This window comes from Anopheles bellator, chromosome 1, assembly GCF_943735745.2.
Source record: "Anopheles bellator chromosome 1, idAnoBellAS_SP24_06.2, whole genome shotgun sequence".
Classification (NCBI taxonomy): Eukaryota; Metazoa; Arthropoda; class Insecta; order Diptera; family Culicidae; genus Anopheles; species Anopheles bellator.
The window spans coordinates 43,556,360-43,582,236 of NC_071285.1; the positions used below are offsets into that span (position 1 = coordinate 43,556,360).

At 48.6% G+C, this 25,877-nt stretch overlaps 2 protein-coding genes across 2 annotated transcripts; both read right to left on the reverse strand.

Moving 5' to 3' along the window:
• Positions 1-7,217: 7,217 nt before the first annotated feature.
• LOC131215665 (uncharacterized) lies at positions 7,218-17,697 on the reverse strand. Its single transcript, XM_058210056.1, has 6 exons — positions 17,568-17,697; positions 14,059-14,199; positions 10,058-10,205; positions 9,572-9,987; positions 7,507-7,706; positions 7,218-7,442 (listed from the first exon to the last, which is right to left on the reverse strand). The coding sequence occupies exons 1-6, from the start codon at positions 17,695-17,697 to the stop codon at positions 7,218-7,220; spliced, it is 1,260 nt and encodes a 419-aa protein (XP_058066039.1).
• Positions 17,698-24,355: 6,658 nt separating this feature from the next.
• LOC131215666 (uncharacterized) lies at positions 24,356-25,136 on the reverse strand. The gene is made up of 2 exons (XM_058210058.1): positions 24,986-25,136; positions 24,356-24,903 (listed from the first exon to the last, which is right to left on the reverse strand). The coding sequence occupies exons 1-2, from the start codon at positions 25,134-25,136 to the stop codon at positions 24,356-24,358; spliced, it is 699 nt and encodes a 232-aa protein (XP_058066041.1).
• Positions 25,137-25,877: the final 741 nt, after the last annotated feature.

The following is a 25,877-nucleotide window of genomic DNA, read 5'->3' on the forward strand; positions in this document are numbered from 1 at the left end:
GTTGGTCACTTGCACTTCTCGACGAAAACACTTTCGGGAGTATCCGTGTTTGCACTGAAGTAGCGTCCCAACCGGGGGGTGGTACTAGGTAACGGGTTCACACTACCGGGCCACACACTGCTACAATCGATCCACTTCAGCCCCTGCCGGTTCAAGTATTTACTTCGAGTCTAAAGTTGCACGGGCCCACTGGACTGGACGACGAGCGCCAGGACACGGACCTGAGACTGCGACTGCGGCGCGATGCGAACGAAACTCTCGAGGAACCCGCCCCGTGTTCGGCCAACTGTAGTATGTGCGGAAAATTTGTCAAACACCACCAATTTATAGTGAAAAGCTCTTACTAATCGTGGGTCGCGTCGCGCGCTTCGACCATCAAACTTTACACACCACACCACGCTCGGCAGAGACACGGGACCAAGAGACCACGAGTGGCCACCTCACTCGGGCCATCGCACACTCACGACGATGGGCGGGCCAAGAAGAAGCTCTCGCCGGCTGTCTTCGTCGCCATCGCCGGTCGTCGGTATGCGCCGGTCATCGTCATCGGCCAGTTTTCACCTCACCCACAGTAGCCACCCAGCAACATAAATACTTCTGTGGGACCTCCCGGTCGGGTCGGCGGCACGAACACAGCCGCAAACTTCTTGGCCCCCGCTTCTGACCCGCTGGCGGTGGGTGGCAGGCGGGTGGACATATTTTTGTGCATGCAGGCAGCATCGGCAATGCTAAATTCAAGCTCACACACCTCACGCCACGCGAAGGCGAAGGCGACGGTCCGAATGGTGGCGACCTTTCGTTGTCCGGACGCCGGTCTTCCGGGGCCGGGTAATTTTTAGAATTTTGAAGGTCCCAATGATGACCGGTTTTCGTCGCCGGAGAATGTCTATCGTTCGCTTCGTTCTGAGGTGCCCGCCGTCTGCTGGCCGCGTTCTAGGCGCGACGACAATGCCAATGTTGACACCTCAAAATAGGGGTTGCATGGTGTACAATTGATTTCACATAAGAGTAGATAGATGGACAGAATTAGGTTCGCAGCGCAGAATCTACTATCGTTTCCATTTTGTTGAAAAATTTATTAATTTGAATACTGCCGAAGTAATCGAAATATCCTATACTAAGAAGTATCCTATATAGTGCAGGGGTATTTTATGCGAAGAAAATCACGTTCAGAAACAGTGAAAAAATTGAAGAAGATCATGTTCAGAAAAATAAAACACAATTGAAGTTAAAGCATTTTTAAACATTTTAGTTCTAATTACAACAATTTTATAACATAATATGTAATCAATCATTAACTATGCATGATTATAAATGCTGTTTAGCCTATGAAAAATGTAAGTTCAAGGTGTGCAATATAACCTTATTTATAAACCTTATGTGGATACGATTTGAGGGGTTCAATTCAACACGACTTTCAAGATACTATACATGCATTCGAGTGGTATAGAACGACAAAAGTCAGTTTTTTGTTATCGTTTGTAAGAAAAGCTGTACCATAGAAGAAACATTCAAACAGAAGATAACATTCGTGTCAATCCCGCAACGGCAATCCTGTACCCAACTTTCAAAAATGTATAAGTCGATAAACAATTCTTGCTCCCGAATAAGCATGGCATAAGTTCGTAGGCCATTAAAATCGTTTTAGAACATTAATAAATACAATTTCAAAGAATGGCAGTAGTAAAAAAATAAAAAAACAATTTCACAATAGTCTCTACAATAAATGTGGTAGAATTAAAAAAATATAAAATTGCCATAATTGCCTATTGCTTTACGGTTTTCTTAAGTGGTGTGGATTACCTACAAGATCAACAGAACCGTGTAATAGAGACTTTCAAAAATAGTGTTCGGCAGATCGCAAGATAATTTAAATAGAAATAGTTCACCATCGTCCGTTAACGTGAGCAAGCTTGCAAGCAGTGCAGTGTTCTGTTGAAAACGTATCCAAAATGAATTAGAAAGCTCATCGGTGCACCTTACTAGAACTACGGCCATTTGAAACATCACACAATAGCCATCGCGCTATGCTAATGCTAGACATTCTTGGCCCAGCTACGCCTAGAACCCCAGGAGACATCAATTCGCAAATAGGGGATGGACATCGTTTCCGAATCGACACGACACACACCCATCATCGGGCACGTCCAGCAGGTGGTAATTAAATCTAGAACTGTCCGCTGGGCGCCCGACGATCGATTGGATCGAAACCAAAATCATCACCATCACGGGCCCACCACGAAAAGTGCACTCTGCATGCAAGTTGCATTTCTCTATCGTCCAGGAGGGGGTCGGTGGCGATCGGAAGCTTCTGCCCTTTAATGGCCGAAGGACTTTGTACCCTTTCACCGAACCGCGGCCGGGTTTCGCACCCTTTCGCCAGGCGCCAGCGACGGTTGCACTGCGAGGACTCATAAATTATTCACCCGGTGGCACCGGTCGGAAATGGTACGGGCCCCGGTTTAGCGACCAGGAGCCCCGGGACGAGCAGCCGAGAGCGGGGTCGCTAGACGCTAGAACCCACCCAATCGCCGACGGGGGCCACACTTTTGGTTGCACTCTTCGATCATTTCATTAACGGAACATTTGCAGTCGAGAAGGCGCTAAGAATTCCTGCCATGAATCGTCAGAGGGCTCAGTGAAGGCGGGCCACGTCAGAATGTGTGCAAGTGTTTTGCATTGCAAAGCGAGCTTCCTCCGGCCGGCCGGCCGTAGGGGACAGGTCCAGAATAGTTTATGGTCTGTTAATATTATATAGGTCACGCACGCTGCGCGAGCTACGCCACGGAATGTGGAGCAGTTTCGGGCTTATTTCGAGCACTGGCCGGCCCGGCGACGCTTATCCTCACCGGTTGACCCGAATGGCCAGCTGCTTCAGTTTGAAGGAGTTAAGCGTGCTTCTTATTATTTTATTCTGAGCAGTGCAGCGCCCACTCTGCGAGAAGAGACCCTGGCCAAAGTGCAGTGCCAGCGATGGCCAGTACTCGAACTAGAGCACTGCTGGTGCTGCTTGGCATGCTGTCAGTCGTTGGCGACCAGTGTTTGAGACAAGTGTTTAAAAGTACCGTTCGATGACCACCGTTTAATGTTTCTTCGCGATCGGAATGGATCGGAACTGCATTGTGTTTTTTACTTTCTTCGCATCGCATTAGTTTATTGTCCTTATTCGATCAGATTTGTCTTTTAAAATGACTCCCCAAACAAGTGTGAATAGTGCTTCAAAGGGACGGATCTTTCCTCCACTAGCCGCAAGTTTTCTTCATTATATTAACTGTACTTATTTATTTACTCTATGTTACTACTACGGCTTATTACTACGACTCTACTAGCGCAATGTCAATTAAATTGTGTATAATTCAAATTGTTAAAAGATTACAGAAGCTCGAGGTTAAGGATTCGAATAACGAAACACTATTTAAAAATATAGCTTTTAATGAATAATGGTCCGTAACGTATGTTATTAAAACTATTCTTTTAATGAAATATTCGAAAAGCTTCTTGAAACATCAAAAGCAGTATAAATTTTTTAAAAATATTTAGTATTCAGTAGATGAGTTTGTGTTACTAGTAAAACTAATTTTATAAACAATAAATGTGATGCAATAATTTCAGTTTGAAATAAAAAAAAATCCGATAGGTCAATCGAATTCCCATTTTAAGCCATCTTTAAAATCAAATGACACCAAAACTGGCAAACATTTAACTTTCGTAGAAGAAAATTGTCCAAACGGATGTACCAAATGTTCACCCACCGATTGGCACCTTCCGTTCGGTGATGAAAAGTGAAATGTCTCACAGTGGCCCCGCGAGAGGAGCAATAAATTCCGACCGTGCCCTGGGGACGTGGCCCCACGTGTACCCGGTTAATTACCGGCCGAAACGTGAGCGTGGTTCTCCCCCATTTTCAGGGGCAGTTTAAGTGCTTTTTCGGGTTTTGAATTTCGGTTAATACGTTCTACTAATGGGGCCGATCCGGTTCGCCCTGTCCGGTTTCTCACCGCACGGCACGGCACGAGCTTCCACCGATCATATCCTTTCGCCCTGCACGTTCTGTGGCTTCCTCGTTTCACTCGCAAACCCGAACGCGGCCAACGAAAGTATACGAAAATTAATATTCTACACTGATTGATTTCCTGACCTACAGTGAGCGTGACCGCGCGGGAAAATCAAAGCGTGGCCGAGAGGTGTCGATTTCGTTCATAAAACCACCATTAAAAAAGTAAAGCAGTCGAGCGATGTGAATGGCCAGCCACCACCAGTGCTGTCCCATCAGCCATTACTGTCACGTTGCGGGATCGAACTTTGGGTTGGCATTGGCCACGACGAAAGCGGGCAGAGACTTGATGCCTGGTGACACTTCCTGCTCCTGCTGTGCCCTCCCGTGGAAGGGAAGGAAGTCCTGTGGAAAGTTGATCACGTTCGCGTGTTTCTATTAGCCGATAGCCCTACTAACCGGCCGAGCACAGGTGTTTGCAGTGCGCGTTGAAGATGCACCTGATGCATTTTAAATGTGCATACGAAGAATCGAAATTCGTTAACCTGATTGATGTTTTCTCTCGGATGGGTGGAAGAGTGCGTAATTCATCGCTAAGAAAAAAGCCACAAGCGAGGAGAGAAGGAATTTCCTAAGCCCAACCAAACACTTCGAGCAAACACTTGAAAAACGCATTCTCTTTTTTATTGGTTATCAAAACGAGGGCACATGTGTCGCAGTCATTGGGCTCGTTCCGTTCGACCGACTGCTCTTGACCGATTGGGCCCCGCCGGGCTTAGGAAAGCCCTTTACCCGGACCGTACACGTACGAGGGGCAGCCCACTGTCACCCGGTCGAACCGTGTGAATAATTCATGCTCCGAAAAGTGAAGCAAAGCACAGGGCAAACCTCGTTTGCCCCGTTCGTTGTGTGCCGCGGCGTTGCTGTCTCTTGTACGGCAGAGCATTCCGCGTGCCGTGGAACGTGTCGCCGAACTGTAGTTCCAATTTTTCGTGGCAACCCTACGCAACGCAATGCACGCCGGTTGCACTTTTCGTTGCGTCCGTGCAGCGTGGCACCGGGTTTCAATTAAAAACGCATAAAGTTTGCCTCGATGGTGGTTTCAGTTTTACTACAGGTGGTGGGGTCCGCGGCACGTACGGCTGCGGTTAGATATCTTCATCGGTGTCCACGTATGCTCACCAATCGGTGGCTACAATGCGACTCGAACGATGGGCTTGTGAAAGATTAATCGGCCAGTTCAATCGGACAAACGCGTTGAATTGAGTGGTAAGGAAATGGTTCATCTTAATAAACATTTCAGAGTGAAAATCAACTGGTAGTCAACTTGGGGCTGCCACATAAGCATGGCTAGAATCCTTTTAAATAAGCCCAAATTATTAATCAAGGAAGGTTAAGTCGTAGACATGCAAAAGGAAGATAAATTTCGTGTCGATAATTTTCGAAGATAAATTTAATATAGGAAACTATTTTAAAATAGTTTTGCAACGACATAGAAATACATCAGTGAAATCGTTTGATCAATATGATTTACGGAATTATTTCTTTAATCACACTTCGTGTATGAGAAACATAAAAAATCATTAAAAAATTATTTAAATAATAACTTTTTTTAGGGTGTTTAAACACTTGTTTACAGGAATATTTAGTTGCTTTGCCATGTTTCTACAAGCTGCCGTCTTTCCTGTTAAATCGAAAAAGAAGTCTAACTACAATAGAGAAACAAAAAAATAATTTAGTTTAATTGATTGAAGAAACAAAAAAAAAAACTATGCCAAACTATTAAACTATTACAACCCATGACACCATACCCCTGTAAAGTGATGGAAATTGATAGCGATTTCATATGGTTTGGTTCTTGGCAAGAATTTTATGCTGCCCACTGAAATGACAGCTACAATGGACATTTTTTTCTCTACAGTTTTTGAAATGCCGATAAAAATAATTAAAATTGGTTGATAAAATGTTTAAGGGTGTTCAATGTGGGATTGTCTGTTTGAGGCTCCCGACTATCAATTCACACTTAAGGATCAAAGTTAATATTATATTGTCAGTTCCATAATGTACACTGGTGACAATACCATTTGCCCATGGTGCGAGCGACCCTCCAGCCCAAACTGACCATGCTGAGGCATCTCTGGTCATCGAGCATAGCTAACGGGCCAACACGAGCGAGCGAAACCTGTCATGCATGGCAAGTGCGGCATGGAATCGAATCTTCTTCGATTCTTCACCAGTCCATGCTGCAGGTGTGTTCTCTATCAGCCCGCGTGTCCGAGGGCACTTTCGGGACATCTCAAACCTGGTGGTTTCGAACAAAAAAATTGAGCCCAGTGCACCCGGGAACCCGGAGTGGTTGGGAAAGATCTGGCGTACCCATCATGCTCCGAGGGGTGCCTCGCGTCACGTTTGCCTGCCCTGCACCCTGGACGGTGGATTGTGATTGGAATAAATGGCACGCAAATAAATAGCGAACCAATTTGTGACTGTTTTTTTTTTGCCTTCTCGAAACCCGAACCATGAATGAAACGCAAATGTATGCAAGTGAACCGTGAGAGTGGATTCGACGGCCGTTCAGCCAGCCAGTTTAGGGATAAGGGGTTTTTGGCTAACCTTATGTGAATCTTTATTTATCCCATCGCCTTCGAACGGTTCCATCCCCAGTGAGTGGCACACCCGAACAGTACGCTTCACCAGGCTGTGTTACTTTATTCACTCGTACCGTTGTTGTTTCACTTATCAAACGAGAGACCGAAACGTAATCAGCACCTTCAATCTTCTACTCAGCTTCGCCTGCACACCTTACTCACTAATTTAACGAAACGCTTACATGCCTATTAGGGGGACGGTGAAATCGGGCCGGCGGATTAGTGCCGTTAGGAGGACAATAAATAGTAATAAATTAACTGTGTTCTGCTGTTGCTATAAATTAACGTGTCCTTCTCACTCGTTGTCGAACTAATGTCGTGCGTTATGCTACTCGAGCACCCAGCTCTCAGTTGTCAGTAAATTTGTACAATTTTAGCTAACATAGCGTCCGGTGGGCATTGCCTTCGGCGACGCCGATGGTGATGATGATAATGATGATCATGATACCGTTTCCGAAGATGAGTCCTATTGAGATTAACAACAAAAAAAGAAGGAGCAATGGAAATTCAAACGATCCAACGCGATCGCCTCAGAAGGGAACACCCAGAGGGACCCTAGCCCCCGGTCAGTGAGCTCAGTATGGCCGCTGCTGCTGATAAGCCATGGCGTGGGGGTCCGCCAGCTGGGGAGCATAGTGGGAGGGGGTCGGGGCGTGCTTCGGGTTCCGGTACAGGTACGGTTCGTCGTAGCGCTCGTCGGCCTGGGCACCGTGCAGCGATCGCTTCCAGTAGCCACCAAAGTCATCGGCGCCATGATCATCGTAATGGTGCTGGTGCTGAGCGTGCTCGTAGTAGATCACCTAAAATCGAGATCACGAACGCATCAAACAATGAACTATCGCGTCAAATTAGGGGGGGGCTTACTTTCTGCGGTTGCGGTTGCTTCTTGAAGTCCAGCCAGAAGCGGGCAATGTTGATGATCAGTCCGATCAGGGCGATGGCGAAGAACTTTAGCTGCAGCTTGAACGACAGGATCTTCAGCAGCAACTCGATCTTGGCCTTGAGCGCGGCGCCCAGAATGAACAGCTTCATGAAGGTCTTCTTCTTCTTGTGCTTGTGCTTTCCTGTGTGTGGTCCGGCGCCGCGTTGCGTATGGGTAAAGGCGTACGGTAAATCGTTAGTCTAACTCTACACGCGCGTTCCGTGTCCACGGACGGTTCGAAACTGGGGGAAGGGTGTTAGTTCAGGACTACGGATGTCTACCACGGACAACGGTTAACAATCTACGCTACTCACTACAAGCAACCAGCACTCACTACAAGCACGCACTAACACGCTCACAACATCGCGCACGCACTACGGGGCAGGTTAGGCAACGCATCCTCTACTTACTATGTTAATGGCCAGGGGATTAAGACTAAGACACTCAAACCGAGAAGCGTTTAAAGGGCGGTCCATGTTCTGCCATTCGAAAAAAGGATCCAAAAAACAATCGAAAAGATCTCGAAGATCTCGAAACGAAGATCGAAGAGATCTCGTCCGCCGGAAGGACTTTCGCGAGAGCCTCACGGCTCACCTGAGATCACCTCGTTCAGTAAAAAGGAAAAAGGGGCCTCGAATCGATCGCTCAAAGACATGCGGTAGCATAGAACATAAAACTATGCGAGCGTCACTTAAGCGGCCACGCGATCCGTGTGGCGATGTTTTTAATGGCTCATTAGCAAACTAACGGCCGTAACGTGAGCCCGTCGGCACACAGGGGCCGTTGTGTGGTTTGTGGTTTCGCTCACTTTCTTCTGGCTCCGTCGGTGGTTTATAGCGAGCGTCAAGCTCAGGAAGGGTTTGCGCAAAAAAAGCGACTATTTAAGTGCTCGTAATTCACGCTGAAGCAGCGATGATGGACCGCAGGAAAAGGATTCAACAAAACACAAAAAAACAGAAAACAAGTGGCAAACAAGTGGCAAACAAGTGGAGCCATTGGAAGCGAGGCTGATCTAGCGCCAAAGGAGGTGCCAAAGCTGATAAGATACAGGGATCGTCTGCAAAGAAGCCACACAAGCGGCGCTACACATGATTGATGTCATTATTACAACGCAGATGATGCTAATGATGCTAATGATGATGATGATGATGATGATGGTGGTGATTGATCTCGTTGATGAAGTGTGGTGTGTTAATGTTGATGGAATGATGATACGGAGCCTGCCGCAGCTTTTTGCTGCTTTCGCTTCATAGTGTCTGTGTATTTAGGTATCCCGATATTAATCGCCAACGTGCAAAGCCAAAGTGTCAGATGCCAAATCGTGGGGTTCCGATGCCACATTCCGATGCCACATGCACGCAAAGTCATATATGTGCCCCAGAAGGTGACCAAAGGATTCTTTCTCTTTTGTTTTTTGGATTTTCGTGGAAGTTTTGCCAGTATTTTCGAACATAAATGCTGTCTGTCTGTCGGGTGTCTCACAGTGTGTCTGTGTCTGTGTATGTGTCGGTGTGTCGGGAGTGTGTGACGTCACCATTCATCCATCATTATCGCTATCGCCAAACGGCAGCGGAGCCGATCCACCATCCAGACTGGTGGTTGGCCCACTGGAAAGGAAAGAGTGGCAAGGCTCGGCACAAGGATCACCGTATCGCCTCGCAACATTTTGCATCGCCTTCACAAGACAGAAGGCGAGCCAGCAAGAATCAAAAGGGGAAAGAAAAGTTCCGAAAGTGCGGGTTTCGCGAGCGTCTAGAAGCCCGGTCAGCGTGCCCGCTCCGGTCCGGTTCGCGTGTTCTCGACGGGTTCAGCCGGAGCCGGTCAGCAGGTCAGGTGGGAAGGTCAGGTCGGGCCTAAGGGCTACAGGGACCACTCCCCCCCTACAGGGGCCGGGCTGGGGCTTAGTTTTAGGCGCGAAAATCAATGTACTCAAGACAAAGAAGGGCAAGAAACTTTCTCGCCCGTTGGCGGAAGTGCTAGTGGAAGTGGTGATGCTAGTGTTCGTACGTCGTCTCCGCAGTTCGCCGACATCGTCGTCCTCGAACCGACTGGCCGCGCCGATCCCGGCGCGCCGTTCCTCCACGCTCCCGCCCGGCGGTGCACTGACGTCGCTGCCGTCGTCGCCGCCGCCGCCGTCGCCGCCACTGCCGACACTACGAGACCCACCTCCAGCACTATGTTCGCCACTCCCACCAATCCCATAATCCGCTTGGTCACCCTCTTTCTTGCCTCTACCAAGTGCTTTTTCCGGGCTGCCCGATGCCATGCCAGCGTAATCCACCAAACCAGCCTCCACAGCAGCGAGCGGGTCGCGGTAGTCCTCGTCCTCGTCGGTGCGACCGTTACCTAGTTTCAGCAGGTGGTGAAGGTGCGTCTTGGACGACTCCTCGCCATCTTTGCTCTTCTTCTTCTCCGACATGTACCTGCGGGGACGGACCCGTCAATCACTCCGAAGTCGCCGATGTCCCCCCCTCTCACCCCTGGGATACTCACTCGTCGACGCCTTCCGATACGAACTCCGCCAGCACCCCGAGACCGGTTTCGATCTGCTCCATCACCGTCGAGGGTTTGCCGCGGTTCGCGTCGGCTTCACTCATCCCGCGGCTCTGCCGGGCTGCGGTTACCTCCTTATCGGCTTCGGCTAGACCCGGAGAAAAACGGAAGAAGCAGAGATTCAACGAATTATATTATCACCTACTCTGAAGATGACCGGTCCGAGCCATCTACGATGGAGAGCGATCTCACTTTCACTCTCATTTTCGTTCGGTTAGATCTGCCCGAACCGGGCCCGTTTACATGTTTGCATGCCCGTAATCGAAAGTGTCGTGTCCGGGAAATCGGAATCCCGAGCGTTAATGAGCAGTAATTGACCAATCCTCGGCAATCGCCCACAACGGGGGCTACTTTTAAGGTCAGCCCTGCAGTCACACCATCCTGAGCGACCGACAAGAAGCGGTTTTTACCGTTTGATCCAATTTCTGACCCTCGCGGTGGCAGGATTTGCGACGGGAGATACGGGTTAGATGAGAAAACTCGCGCTGGAAACTAGTACATCAGGGACGAGATTCGCGATATGGTCAATGCTGGGGACCTGGTTTGGGGCAGGTTTTTCCTGCGGCCCGTACTGTCGATCGGTCAGACAGGTCGCTTTTCTGTGGAAAGTGCACGGCGACGAAGGGGTGCTTTGGAAATCGATCAATCTTGATGAGCAGATACATGCTGGCGGTATCAGCTTTATGCGTAGGTTCGTAGATCGACTAAATTGAGAAATTGCATCTCTCACTCTAAACTGAGTGTGATCCAAGTACGTTCCAAGAAAATAATAGCCTGAAACCTGTCAATTTTCAATGTCAATCAATGGGGAGAAAATGGGAACGAACCAAGTCTTGGTTATCGGTGATTGGGCGCTTGATTTAAAGCAGGGTCCACTTAGAATCGGGAACAATTGAATTAGCTCTAACCCGGCGGTTGGTTTGACTTAGGAAACATGTCAAGTTGTCAAAATGAAGGTATTTTATTGTAATTTTGTAAGAGAAAAATTCCAAAAATTTATTTTGCTGGTCGTCGGATGAAATCGCCAACTTTCTGTGGAATGCGCGCCATCATTTTCTGCACAATCTTCTGGTCCACCTCCGTGGCTAATTTATTCCAAATTTTCGCCATCTCTGCAGCATCCCGCATCACCTTTCCAATCTTCTTCAACATCCTATTGCTTTAGGGCAATTTGGTGCATTGATATCCTTTGCGATGAAATCCACCTTATAGTAACTACCACACACATAAGTACCACAGAACTACCTTCCTGCTGTAGTGGCAGCTGGCCAAATCATGCCAAAACTTAACTGGACCTTTTTGTGATTTAATAAATGTTAGAACTTGTTTCTTGAGGCACTCTTCCTTGTTGAGTTCAACGTCGTGTTTGGGAAGAAAATCTTGGTCCACAGGTGCCAATTCCTTGCAGACCATTAGTTCCCGTGCAAATTTATTGGCGAATACAAACTCAAACTTTGTTACATTTTGGTCAGCTCTATAAAAAAATAATATTAACGGCCATTATTGTGCCAAAGCTCACTTAACTTAAATTATTAGATTTTCCAACTATGTGTGATCTAAACATGGATCCGAAACGATGTGCTGCATGTGCCGAAACGTACTGCTTTAAAATACCACGTAAGCTGATTTGAAATTTGTGTTAATTTTAATACGAATTGAATCCTAAACAAGTCCTTTAAGCACTCTGTGTTGCTGTACTATAGCAAGGATGAGATGAACTGGGTTCATCGCTTCCGACAGCGTTGAAGTCTTTTGTGTATTATCGTTCGCAGATTCCATAAACGGGGTTTCATCGGTATCGCAGCTCACTAAATGACCGTAGCATTTGTTTAGAATCGTCAAAAATGAGCGACGCCAATCCCTTCGATTGAAATATCAAAGGTTCGCGTAAAACTATGACATTTCCTCAACAATTCCCTTTCGCTTTCAGGCAAGCGCTCAACAAAAATGTGCTAACATGCACACCGGCGCTAACGACATTGTTTGTTTGGCGGTAGAAGCATGCAACGTCCATTTCCATCGAGGCTTGATGATCACTTTCCATGCTCACGACCGACCCAGCGTTTCGATGCGATCCCAATCGAAGGCGAGTGGCACCATGGAAAGTCAACAAATGTGGTCTCTTCGCCGGATATCGGGAATCATGCACCAACCAGGCAGACGCTCCGGTCGCGGTAAAAGAACATCCCAGGATTCCGAAACGGTGGCCATCGAACACGATTGTCGTGGAAGTAGCGTGAGTAACATTCCCGGATCGCACGGTAGCTATCGCCCCCAGGAGCAAGAGAAGGAAATTATCGGGGAAACTTTCAGTTTTCAGCCCCATCGGTAGCGTGGGCTGGCGTGGTGATCGTCACCCCCACAATGGTAAGGATTAGGCAGAAGCGAAGACGTTTGTCACTGGTGAGTGCAGTGGAAGAGAAAATTCCCTGCGATGAACTTTACCGAAAGCAACGCTGCCGGAACCTGCGCCTTATCGGGCGGCAATCACAGCGAGAGTGCTCTTCGGTGGCACGATTATTTAAATCGGGTTTCCAACCGTCAGCTTCTATTTGAATAGGCCACCGCGAATAGGACACCGAGTGTGCCGTTGGTGGGTGACTGCGAAAGGCGACTGTCCCTGCGGGAAGCCAACTGGAATGCAATGAGTTGGAAAACCGCCTACTGGCTGGCTCCCTGGCTGGTGCATCCGGTGGCCGGGAAGAAAGATCTAACAAGGCCCAGCGGGCGAAAGTTGGTCGTAATTGGCCTCTCCCGACGGTGAGTTGTGTCTTCTGCTCTTTGGCGACGATCGGTCCGCCGGGAATAGTTTATGGATCGATTGTTAGTGGCCCGGAACTTACGATGGGAAGATCTTGTTGGTTGCAAAAAAGGTGAAGGGCAAGTGACAGTGAGTATGTCCACCGCGATTCCGAGAAGCGTGTGCATCTACCGCGGTGATAGATGTAACCGATGGAACCAACCAATGTCACTGTCTGATTAGCCTCTCGTCTAAAGCATTTGGAGAAGATTAATGTTCAGACGGCGTGAGCGTTTCTGTTTAATTCATGTTCTTCGTATCAATAGTTCAGAGAACTTGTTTTCTATTTAATAGGATTACACCAACAGTACTTTCTTCATGAGCCAACAAACTTCACTCTTTCTGCTTAATTGCAAAAAATGAAGCCAAACTGATTGGAAAGTCTTTGGCCGCCCATTTGGATGCTCCCAACCTCAAGGCTATCTATTAACACTTTCAAGAAAAGTGTTTTATTTCAACCTTTTCTTGAGTAATTTGAATCGAGTACCCGGACGCGAAATCAGATCACTAGAAAGTGCTGCACCGATGCACCTTTTACGTTCGATAGGTTCCGAAATCGGTCCATCCAATTAGAGAAGCAAGAAGATCTCCCCGTAAAACATAACTTTTTTCGTTCGCTTGGCCACGGTTCAAATGTCATTCGGTAAGGCTTGTTTGGGGCGATCGGCCTCGGCCATTAACGCCCATCCCCAGGCTCCCAGTGGGCCACGTGAAGCCGTTTTACGCAAAACACATCCCGCAACATTGGCGTCGGCGGGTCTAGAGCAGTAGGTCAGCCGGTTGAACGGTTCATAAGTGGGCAACGCCCCTCGGCCAGCGATGATGATGATGGCGGGAAAAAATTGGCGTCTAATGAAGTTGTTATCATGCTTCACCTCGGAACCGAACGAATTGCTTCGGCCACCAACACATCCAATTATACTGCGGCTCGAGAACAACCGCCGGCAGCAGATGGTTTATCACGTCGTAAAATCGCACCAAAACAAGAAAGAGCACACCGTTAGACTACCGTTTTTTAATGGAATGCCGGGTTGCTGTGGAACCGCAAATCGGGCCGCGGTGTTGACCTTACGGAACGATGATTGATTTTTGGAGCCAAAGATATGCTACGGCACGCCGGCACGCGAACGGGAACACTTACCCAATATTTCGAGCTTCTTGGTGTTCAGGATATCCTCCCAGTTGCCGAGCACCCGGCCAACCTGCTGTCGGACGCATAGGGCCGGGTTGGATTTGAGCAAGCACAGCGCTGCTTCGAGCAGGGCGGACGAGTCGACTGGAACTGTGGGGAAGAGAGAGAGGCACAGCAAACGTTAGTAAAGACACTGTTTAATGTTTAATGTATGTAAGCACTCATTGCATTGATTTAATATTATTACATTAATCAATGCAATGAATTTGGGAACTCAATGTAATTTTAATCATAATATTGTCTGTTCAGGAAGCTTCCTAAAATCCATCTTCACTTCAATATATTCCAATAGTTGCTACCGTTTCGTAAGTTGGTAACAAAAACTTTTATCAACGATAAAGGGGAGCTGTTCAAATATTCTGTTATCAAAATATTACAACAAGGACTATTAAGACTGCTGTCTCAAAATAATTAATTGCTCTCGAACCTAAAGTTAATAAGTGGTGTCAGAATCTGACAGCGACCATTGACGCTATTTAAATCCTATGATCATATCATACGAAAGATCGCAAAAGATGATATAAAAGATCGGGCTGTGCTGGGTGGATCATTTGGAGCACAAACAGTGGCGCGAGAGACGGTGATATCATAATGGTATGGTGTAAGCCCTGCATCGTGGCGTAAATACCATTTAATGCTGGTGCAACATTTTAATGCTACACAACCGATGCACCGGAGTGTGCATCGCTCTAGATGCAGCTGCTGCTCCACATCCGGAACCCGTTCGCAGCAGCGAGAGTTGTCTCGACGTGCGAGCGTGCTTTGTGCCCATTCTACAAGCCCTAGAAATGCGTCCCTTGACGGTGACGATTTCGTGGCGTTGGCATACCGATCGCTGCGAGGCGAGGCTGTAATTAGCCGACCGCACCTTGGCTCCGAACGTCGGTGGTCGGATATGGGGAATCAAAACCGCAACCTTTCGCAACTGGCCGGATGGTGGGATTCCGGTTCCGGAACCGGTGAGACCGTTAGACGGGTTGGCGTGAAGTTCTCGGCTTGCGCGCGCGATGATGTAAGGAACGCCTAGGAGCGCCCGCGGTTGACCTAGTCCAGGGCAGGGTTGCTCCCCATACCGAAAACCGGCTCTTATCGCGGTGTGGTGGGCACAGCGCCCTGCCCAGTGGCGGTAAGTGGGACAGTGCGCGCGGCTCGGAACAGGATCTTTGCGGATGCGTGTCCGCGGCCACGCCAGGAAACGCACCAATGTGGGTCACGTGGGCCGGAGACTTGGGCGTCGAACGAACCGCGAACGCGAACTTCCGCGTATGTAAATCTGTTTTTGGGTGAGAGACCGGCGTCGATCGATGATTCACAGCGGTGACAAACCGACAAGCCATCTAAAGGCCGCTTCTTCGAATGGAAAGTGAAAGCTCCTTTGTTGACGCTTTAGGCGGTGCGCAGACGTCCCCACGCTTCGTTTGGTGCAGCAGATCGTTCGCCGGTTCAAAACTTTCCTCGGCCATCAGTTTTGATTTTATGAAGATCGATCCGTGATTTCACATTAATTTTGTATTTTGTTCTGCGAAGTTTTGCGAATCAGTGTGGGTGGGCTGAGCCTTGTTTGCGTGGGAGCTTCGCACTAATCCGCGAGATTCCTTCAGTCTTTGACTTTCTACTATATTTTTTGCTGGCTAATTGGGTTCGTTACGAAACGATTCAATTGCCGTCAGATGTTGCAAATGCGTCACTTTTTCCAGCGTTGTTTACTGTTGAAGCCATTTGCGCACTCCATTTTCCATTGGGTTGAGGAAGCGGAACTACGAGGTGTCGGACATTGACGGAGAATTGAATTCAACATCGAAACAGGAGTAGCAAAAGTAGGCTACGATGTCCAACGCCGATTTCGGCCACGGCCACGTGTGGTGTGCGTGCGGAAAACATTGAATTTCTATTGATTTACGATTCACTTTCGTGTCGGCGTCTGGCCGAAGGTAATGTAGGTCTGTTTCGGGCCCCCTTGCTAGTTGATGAGGTGTGAAAAGTAGTGCCAGTTCGGCACCAGCACGTGTTGACCATTCGGGTCACTGACCCGCAGGGGGTACGTATGAAACACGTTCCGATTCAGTTCAGTTCAGAGGCACGTGAACGGAAAGGTGAATTTAATAACGAAAGACGGCAACAAAAACATAATGCTGCAGCATAAGTTTAGTGCTATTTTGTAGTCCGCTTTGCTTTTCCCCTGTTTTCCATTTTAATGTCCAGCTCTCGGCTCGGCGCTTTATTGTGGTCCCACACATTAACGGTCATTCTTCAAACCCAACAGGTGGCGACAGCTGGCAGCCTGTGTCGTTGGGGTTAACGATGAGGCAGTTGCAGCCAACGACCTTGGATCAACGGCGCTCAGAGCCGACTGACCAAGACCTTTTCGAGGCCACGAAAGATACATCACTCATCAGCAGCTTCCAGCGCACCATCTAATGCACCTTTCGGTGATTCGGAACACTTTCTCTCAAACGCATCAATACGCACCAGTCTTGCTGGGCGCGGGATTCGACGTGCGGACGATCACCCAAATGATGATGTGCGGTCATGAGATGGTGGAGACCGAGAGAGAGAGAGAGAGAGCGAGAGGGCATAGAAAGTAAAACCGGACCGAAGGTGCGGCGAACGATTCGTGGCGCTATTTTTTGCCCCCCCGAGAAGCCATCTACGGAAGCTACGGGTAATTTGTTTACTTAGCACTTCGGCCGGACGAATGTAATTTGGGAGAAATGGTTGAACGGAGCCGGACGGGTGTTTTGGGGCCAGGCGTTGACCGTTTCATGATCGCCATTTTCCCGGTGAGGATCATCAAACACGCTCAGCCCTAATGCTAATGCCGGCCCATGGAATGGAGGCCTGAGGACCGGCGATCCTTTGTGAAACACATTGTGTGATCTTTAAAATGTGCTGCATTCGATATGATGACTAAAACCAATCAGTTCGCAAGATTGAGCCTCTTTTGGATCAACTTTAAAGCTAAATATTGAGAGTGCACTTAAGCTTGAAGCCTTTGCAAACAAATGGCGATAGGTTTTGTTGTGCTTTGCTTATCACCTCTGATGTACTGATCATCGTCGTTTCATATTTTACTTTACTTTAATTTCGTAGGAGTATTTTCCGGATAAGGAACGAGATTTGATACATTTGATTGGCAATCAGAAACACCAAGCACCGACGGGATCTCATAAAAATGGAGGGACGGTATAGCACGATCATAGCCTAAAATTTAATGCCCCACGTGAGTTCAACAACTCTCCCCGTCAGTGCCCAATTTGGGCACCTTATCGTAAGCCAGTGACTTATCGGTATGCACGAAACGGCTCGCCCTTCGCCGACCGATGAAATTTCCATCGATCGGAATGCAATACTTGAACTTCACCCACTGCCCGACTTCACCCATTCCCTCACGCAACATACAAACGAATGGAACAGTGATCGATTCGAAAAGTATCGGAAAGATTTTCCAACCCACTTACCAGCGTTTTCCACTTTCACGTCGGGTTCCACCGGGATGGCCGCTACGGTGGCCAGCACGAAGATACAGATGGCCCCAGCGACGGCCGGTGGCCGTAACCCGCCGTGCCTGTGCCTGCCTATGCTAAGCATGCCGTTGGATGTCAGTACCTCAGTACCTCAGTTCCTCACTACCTGTCGACGCCGTCCGTTTCCGTTGTGCGTGCGGTTTGTCGCGCTTCCGGGACTGCTGGCGTCCGAAATCCGCGTGCGATCGCGAGAAGGTGTTCAATAACAGAGAGTGTGGGAGAGACAGAGAGAGAGAGAGAGAAAAGCAGGATCAAATGAGACGGAAAGGCTTATTATCGGTAATGATCGAGGCTCGCGAGAGCGGGTCGTGTTGTTGTCGAAAAATTTCGCTGCCCTCGCTCATAAAAGCGGGTCAGCCCGGACGCATGTATCCTATGCCCCAATAACTCCCCCTCCCGGTGCCGGCCGGAGTCAGGCCAGGGGTGATGAAAATTTATTCATTTCCTTCAAACAGCGCACACATACGAGAGTGGAGAAAAGTTATCAGCCCCGAGTAGCCCCGATCTCGGCCTTCGGGGCGCCGGCGTATTTAGCGCGTAACATATCGACCACCGGACGAAGCATGCTTTTTTGTACAAGGAAATAGCTACACATATCAATGGAAACTATGAGTGTGGGATGGACAATTCACGGTCTCACGGACGGATTCGCAAGTTTAGCTACGCGTCGGGACACTTTCTCGTGTGGTCGGTTAGTGTTTGTGGCCCCTTGGCGACAGAGAAAGGTTGCTTTCGCACTCGTCTCGTTGTTGTGTCCACCAAAAAAACCAGCACTCACTCCCAGCGCGCGCTGTTCACTATCAACTGTCAATTTCGATAACGCTTCCCGTCACTATCACAAGCACAGTGAGCGGATTGGCCACTCTCCAACCAACGGCGTAAAAACATAAATAATTCACCCAACAAGGGGTGCAGACTCTTCGATACGTACCGGTTCAAGATCAAGGTAATATTAAGCGTGCGCTGCTTCCGGGCGATCGGTTTTATACTGCGGCGCGTCACGATCGGCGCGAGAAAGTCTTTCACTCACCTTCGCGCACGTTGAGCTGATCGCAACAACGTTTCCGTTTCGGTTTGGCCTCCGTCTGTTCGCTTTTTCTTTCTCTCTTTATCTTTCTCTCTCCCTCTCTGTAGCTCTCTCTTTTTCCTATTCACATCGTGAGCCGACAGTGCGTGAGCCGAAGAAAGCGGTGAGCCTGATGAGCACCGGGAGCCGATGATGCTGCGCGGCGGTTCGCGAAGTCTGTAACGGAATTCGAGTTTGGAATGCCATCTCGAGGAGCGTTAATGAGACAGCGAGATTCGAACAGTGCGTGAGCTCGTGAACTCACAGCCATTCGGCTGCTCACCAATCGTCTAGCGTTCGCCGGTGCGTATGGGCAATAAAGTTGCCACCCGAATCCGGTTGGTCGGTCGGTTGTTTCGCCATAGTTCACCGAGCTACGGACATGGCGGTCCCAGTTCTTCAGCCCGTTAATGATGCTCCGATGCGCCGTCGATCGATCGGATGCGTGTTCGGCGAGCGATTGCTGGCCGATTGCTGTCAGATGTATCCGTAAAGGGTGCCGCTCGTGCGCATCCAAAAGGGTGGTGCGGTACTGTAAACGGACCGCGTTGCTCGACTTGTAGTAGGTTGCTTGTCTGCCGGGGGGAGGGCCGCGCGTTACTTAATGAAACTTGCTCGGGGGATGATCCGGTTCCAGAAGGGCGTTTTAATGGGTCAGTCTGGGTCTGGCGGGCAGTGTTTTGAGGTCACCCATTGCAGGCAGCGTGCCGTTGATGCAACTGCAGTTATCTTTTTATGATTCCACCGTCAATCGGAAGCAACCTGTGGGTTAGTCGAAATCTACACCGTGAAACCAGCGCCACTGCCCGTTTTTTTTGGGAGCAGAACAGATATCATCAAACTTTGTCTGTGATCCTGCACCGACAACGGCGACGGCATGTTTATGTAAGTTTCGCCATCCCACGCACAGCAGTGGTGATGGTGGGCCCGCCGGCTATCGTGGAATGTGATCGAGCGAAATCAAATCGTGATCAAGCGAAATCCAGGGGAGACGCTTCGGAAGCATCGCATGAATTTAAATTTACGACCTGCTAGTGAGTCGATTCGCGCGATTAACTGTCGAATCCTTCTCCTCATACCGATGTGCGAAACGGACACATTTTTGGAGGGACAGTTTTTGCAGTCGTTACAAAATATTTTTGAAAAATATTACCAGTTTTGCCTGTTTGCTGGTATCAATTCCACGACCGGATCGAGAAAAGATTGCTGAAATCGAAGATGGTGCTTGAAAGTGAAAGTTTTGAGACGTTTTTTTGCTGATCGTTCGCTGTTCGAGGTGGTCAGTGTCGACAGATTCGATAGTTAAAAGTGTTGTTGCTGAATTGATTTGATGCTTAGCACGTCCTAATCGGCTGGGTGGACATAATTAGTTTCCGCAGACCTCGTCAGGGTCTTGATCTGTTCGGCGGAAATGAAGTACAATGTAATGTGTTTAAAATTAAACTCGGAAGTAATCTTTGCGATCGCCACGCGCTGAATTGAATCACTCAACATCCTCGGCACGAAAGCAACCCATTTCCCTTTCCGAATCACATTTTCTCGCGTGATAATTAGCGTTGGGTGATCCGCAATGGAAGGGTCCATCGCAAACATCGCAAGCCAAGTCTCAATCGACTTGATGAATCCCCTTTTCCTGCAAGGAGCTCCCGTGTCGTCGCCGTGCCAATAGTTGCATTCTTGTCTTCTTCGGACATTTTTGTATCTTCTTCCGTCCGTTGCAGGGTCGAACGAAATGGAATTTGGAAGGACAAACAGACAACCGTTTCGGTGAACCAAGCAAGCAAGCAAAAAAGAGGAAAACTCCCTTCGCTAACGATCGATCGCGCGGAGAAAGAAAGCCCCGGACCGGGCTGGTGTTACCGTGGGCAGGAATGCGCAGGGAGGCACATTAGCGGATTAGAAGCTTCACGTACTGATCGTTTATCTGCCGCACGGATCCGTTTGTTAGTGGGGTATGCTCGCGCAGACCATCGAGGTCCATTGCGAAAGTGCATCCTGCGCATCAGTGACCACCGGTTGCTGACCGACACGTGTGTCGTTTGGTTGGCCGCACCTTCTCCCTCGATTGCTCGATGCAGGCCTAATCGAGCACGAAAAGCAATATTGTGGCCACTTTGTGGACCGTCAGAGAGCTGTGGGAGATAACCCATCATCCGCAATATTTTGATGATTTTTTTCGTCGCAAATTACTTACCAATTGCCCAGCAGGATATAATTGATAGTTCATAAATTTTTAGACGTTCGAGGTTCTTTATAGCCTTCCTAACTAATAGTGGAAAGTGAAAGTCTTCCGATTGAGAAATTAAGCCTCTAAAAACTGTATTTCGCTTGTTGGCATCCACTATTTCGATTATTTTATTAGTGGTAAGCGAACCTACTTACCATTAATCATTTAGGTTTCATCCTAGAATATCTAAAATAAAGTTTCTTCTTGTTAAAATTGTATAATACAATAGTTTTTGTGCCATTCAAGTTGTATTAATTTAGTTTAACATTTCTGGTCCTGGCTAGGGTTTTTAGGTTAACGAGTTAACACAAAACGTTTGCTATCAATAACAAACTGAATTTGAATCATTGAATCATTTTATTTGATTAATAATGGGCACGAATGAAGGGCTTACGGTTGTTATTAATGTCATCGCACAAAAATCTTGAAAATTTAAATTTATACCTTTGACTATTCGATTAGGATTCGGTTTGTTTCCTTTACATACACGCAAACATTCACGCTGAACGTGACCTCAAAGGCCACCAGGCATTCCTGGGCCCGTTATGGCGAATTAGGGAAAACATACAGCGACTGGGCCGATTGGACCCGTTGAGTGGCAACCGTAGTGTGTGTCGTGTGCCTGTTTTCGGTCAACTATAAATCGCCCTCTGCGCAAAAACCCTCTGATGGGAAACCAAATCCTCCTCCGTCGTGCCGGCAGTCGACGCGAAAGTGTCCATTTCCATGCCGTTATCGCGCCCGGGCCTGGACATGGGACGGGACAGGTTCTTGTGCATCCCCAAGCCGACGCCTAGGATCGCGGATGGAGTGGATGCGGTAGAAAAACAAGCCACGATTTTCCCGGCAAAGGAAGACACCGTTGTCCCGCGTTGGTAAGGTCCGGGACGAGACCATCATCCTGCCACGGCTGACGAGAGGCTTCGGCACGAGCAAAGACCAGTATCGCATCTGGAGGGCCCCTTTCACAGAAGCTCCCCACGGACGATGCGCGGAGTGCGATTGGGCGAAACCAAAGTCGTGGCCCACTGTCCGGAGTCCGGACGGAAGGCATCGATTTCGCGAGGAACTGCATCCCACATGGCCGTGTCGTTTCGAGACGGCCCTTCGCAAACGAGTGGCTAGGGTTTCGCGAAAGAAAGCGAAACCGTTGGCTAGCCTTGGGAGGTCTCAGTTGCCGTCGCGGGACTCATTAATATTCAACGACACCCGCGGACGGTGTGTGCGCGGTAGATTGCGGCAGATTTTCCTTTGCCCATCGTTGGAGCTTTGCATTTTGTCATTTATTTTCCGCAACGATTGGTTGTTGTGTTTCGCTGACATTAAATATCCACGTTGGGGTACGGTGCGGATTGGAATTTTCTGTTGGATTTCTGTTGGACAGGAACAGGGCCATCCCGTAGAGGCCGGTGTTTCCTCTCGCCAGCCTCTTTACTGACTGACATAACTCTATCGGCGCGAGTAACGGACACAAATGCCGCAAACGAGGATTCACTGAATGGCCACAGCCGCCCATTGTGGTTGATGTTAATCTGTCTGATGCTGGCTGTCACTGCAACCTGGTCTTGCCAAACGGAGCGCGATGCTGGAGAAGAGGGAGGAAAGTTTCTTCGGCATCCGAAGAGTGTCAAGTGAATCTGAATAGAAGGTTAATGAAAACTTGTCCCTTTAGCCGGTCGATGTTGCATATGGCGCAGGAAATGAAATTATCGGAAAGAATGAGAGGGCGCTATTGTGCGCATGTCCTGTTTGAATGGGTGGTTTTAAACAATACGCAGTGATTTATTGACTCGCTAGTCCTTTGAACTCCGTGGTTCAATCATCCAACGGACGTACAAAGTAATATGCGAATGGCCGAATATAATGACAATTTCTATTGTTAGGAAATAGCAAGGATTATTTACGGAGTAATTAAGATTTTGTATGGTCGAGGTAATTTAAGCTAACTCTGAAATTGCGTTTAAGGACCTTCGGATGGGAAGAAATATCTTATTAAGTGAGACTGAAAATAAAGCACTTCAGTGCATAGAAAAAAGGAATAAATTTAACCGATCATAGAAGAACCATCGACTTATTGTTGTAGCCTGCCTATTCTTGTATGGGTTAAGGCAAAGCATTCAACGATCCGCTCAACATAAACCTTACTCATTGAAGGGTTAACCCGGGAGCAGAATTCATTTGCGCCTACGAGGTATGCAATCTGTATGTCATCACGAACCAAAAGTATTCAAATCGAATAATCGGTTGAACTGCTCGTTGTGGGAAATTATTTGAAATGAATGATTTATTCGAAATGTTCAAGTAATATACCTTATATAAATATTTTAAATTGAAACGTATCAAAATATTAGAACGTACATTGGAAATCAACACCGCAGAGCATACCAAACCGAAGTTCTTTGACTGGCTTGATCGAATACACTACGAGTTGAGTACCCCATTATATTGGCGAAAGTTATTTATCTCGACATTTTAAATCGTTTGATCTAAGCAGGTTTGTGAGTTTTCTTTCTTCTCATTTACCCCGTCGCTAATCGTTGGTTAGATCATTCCGCGGTACCTTTTCTCGCGGGGGACACAATAGCAACGTAGAACAAAGCATTGCGCCTTACCTCTCGTATGTTATGTGGGAAAATCGTGTACACCGCTAAACGGATCTTGACTCCCGTTTGATCTCTTTCTCCGTTTTGCACTTGCTTGGTTTGGTCCATTTACGGGAGAAATCCCACTCTCCCGGCCCCGCGGAATGGTCAGCGTAAATTAGCGCACATTCGCCCTGGATCTAATAAACCTGGAGCAGAAACCGTTGCAGCGCAAGCCGCAAGCCGATTCAAGGGTGCGTGTTCCGGCAGATTATGTTGCACGTTTTTGCATCGAGAGTGAAATGCATAACACACATTGCGCCCGTAGATGATTGGGCAACGCGCGTACCGAAGTCGGTACGGCGTCCAGCCCAATTAAATTCGCCGGATGAGTGAAGCCCAACGCAAACGGGTTAAGGTAGAGATGGTTGTTTATTAACAGTACATGCTCGCTGAGGGAGAGGAGGCACCAAACGCATTCAACGCGTTCCTGGGGCGCCTATTTCACGCACCGCTGCCAACTGGTAAGAGGCCTCCGCCGAACGCGATCGTCTACAGGCGTCGGTTTCGGAGTGTTCCACGCGGCCTTGAAATCTAGCTCTTAAGCCTAATCCTAAGCCAGACTCTCAGTTACGGGGCGGGAGATGCCCATTTAAATAAATTAGGGAAACTCATTACATTAATATAGTACACAGTGGGCACCGGAGTGAGGTGCCCGAGATTCGCGCGCCCCCAAAAACCAGGTCATCTAGGGCTCCGTTCCATTAGCGCTGTTGTGGGTCTTTCCTATTCCCAGCGCTTTCCTTTTTGGCATCACTAGATCGCGTTCCGGGTTCTAGCAAGCGTCCTACCGTCCGTTCTTGTGCAGCTGACGCCACTGGGCGTAGATCTGGTTCAGTCGATCCCGATCCGTGACCACCTCCTTCGGGTGGCGCTCCTGATGGCCGATGGACGACGATACATAGATCGGCTCCACCGTATCATCGATCCGGGACCGGTAGCCGATGCGCTGGTTGTAGGAGCCCAGGGTTGGCGGTCCGTAGCTTGGGAACACGTTCGGAGCCGAGTTGTGTAGCAGGGCCGCCGGTGGTGCGTGGTCGAATTCCACCGGTATGCCACCATGCTGGTGGCCATCGTTGTGGATGTGCACGTGGATGTTCTTGTCACCCGACCAGCCACCACCGTGCTGATCGTACGAGTGTTTGGACTTGAAGAATGCGATCACCTTCGCGAGGGCCAGACCCACGTTGATCATCAGAATGGAGATACCGACGAAGAGCGTCTTCAGGCTGACGGCCACCAGGAACGCGAGCAGTGTCTTCATCACCCCCAGAAAGAACATCACCGGAACGATCATGGCCTGCAGTCGTCTGATGCGCCCGAACGTCCGAGACTCTGTGGGTTTTTGGGGGAGAAATTGATAGAATTAGGAGCTCGGACCTGAGATAGCATAACGTTGGAGCGTAAAGTTACTGACCAGCGATTCCAGTTCCGGAGTGACGCTCCTCGGCCGAGAGACTTCCGGCATCGACCGTGACCGTCAGGGTGATGATGACGATGAGTAACACCGTGGCAGGCTTTAACCACTCCCCGATCCCTATTCGTTGCAGTCTGCTCAACGGAGACATTGTTGCTATGGTTCGCTGTGGTGTTTTTGATCGCCGTCAGTAGGATCACTCAGAGGCACGTAACCAGGTGGGCCAGGTCTTGATCGGTGGAGTCGCGCTGATTGACTGATCGTCGCGGTCTTCTCGGGTGTCTGTAAAACCGAAAGGAAAGTATTGAGAAAACCACAACCACGCGGTGGAGAGATGAAAGTCGGGCGCTAGAATCGGCCAGGGCAACACATTCGGTAGCTGTCGATTGCGTTGCCGAGGCGGAGGCGTTCGTTTTGTGGTTCGATCTGCTCCAAACCTCAATGTTTTTTTTTGCTCGGAATTTTTATGTTTCGGCTAGACCTGGCCGGCTTTTTCAGGCGGATTGATCGCAATTTTGCTCCTTTCTTTCAGATCTCTCTTCTCGCAACAAAACACCGAGTGAAAGTTCTGTTCGTTGCATGCCCGGCCCTGTTTCGTGTTTGTTGTTACTTATTGTTTCGCACTTCTTTTCGGTTTCGGAGCCGCTCCGAGATGCATTTAAGACCGAATGCAAACGCTCGTTGCAACCTCACTGATTGTGTGTTATGCCTGAAATGTGTTGGAAGTTGGAACATGTGCGTCTGTCGAGCAGATGTTACGATGTTGGTTATTAGCATAAATTACGCGAGGAATTTGTACGATCAGCGACGGGTATTTGCTAAGCAAATTCTGATTTCCATTGAGCTAAGTTGAGAGCGAAAAATGTGTTAACCACATCGACACCACTAGTAT

Coding starts and splice junctions, on each gene's coding strand:
- LOC131215665 (XM_058210056.1), bottom strand. CDS start 17,697: ATGCTTAGCATAGGCAGGCACAGGCACGGCGGGTTACGGCCACCGGCC. Junction 9,988..10,057: donor GTATCGGAAGGCGTCGACGA/GTGAGTATCCCA, acceptor CCGTCCCCGCAG/GTACATGTCGGAGAAGAAGA. Junction 7,443..7,506: donor AGCAACCGCAACCGCAGAAA/GTAAGCCCCCCC, acceptor TCTCGATTTTAG/GTGATCTACTACGAGCACGC.
- LOC131215666 (XM_058210058.1), bottom strand. CDS start 25,136: ATGTCTCCGTTGAGCAGACTGCAACGAATAGGGATCGGGGAGTGGTTA. Junction 24,904..24,985: donor CTCCGGAACTGGAATCGCTG/GTCAGTAACTTT, acceptor AAAAACCCACAG/AGTCTCGGACGTTCGGGCGC.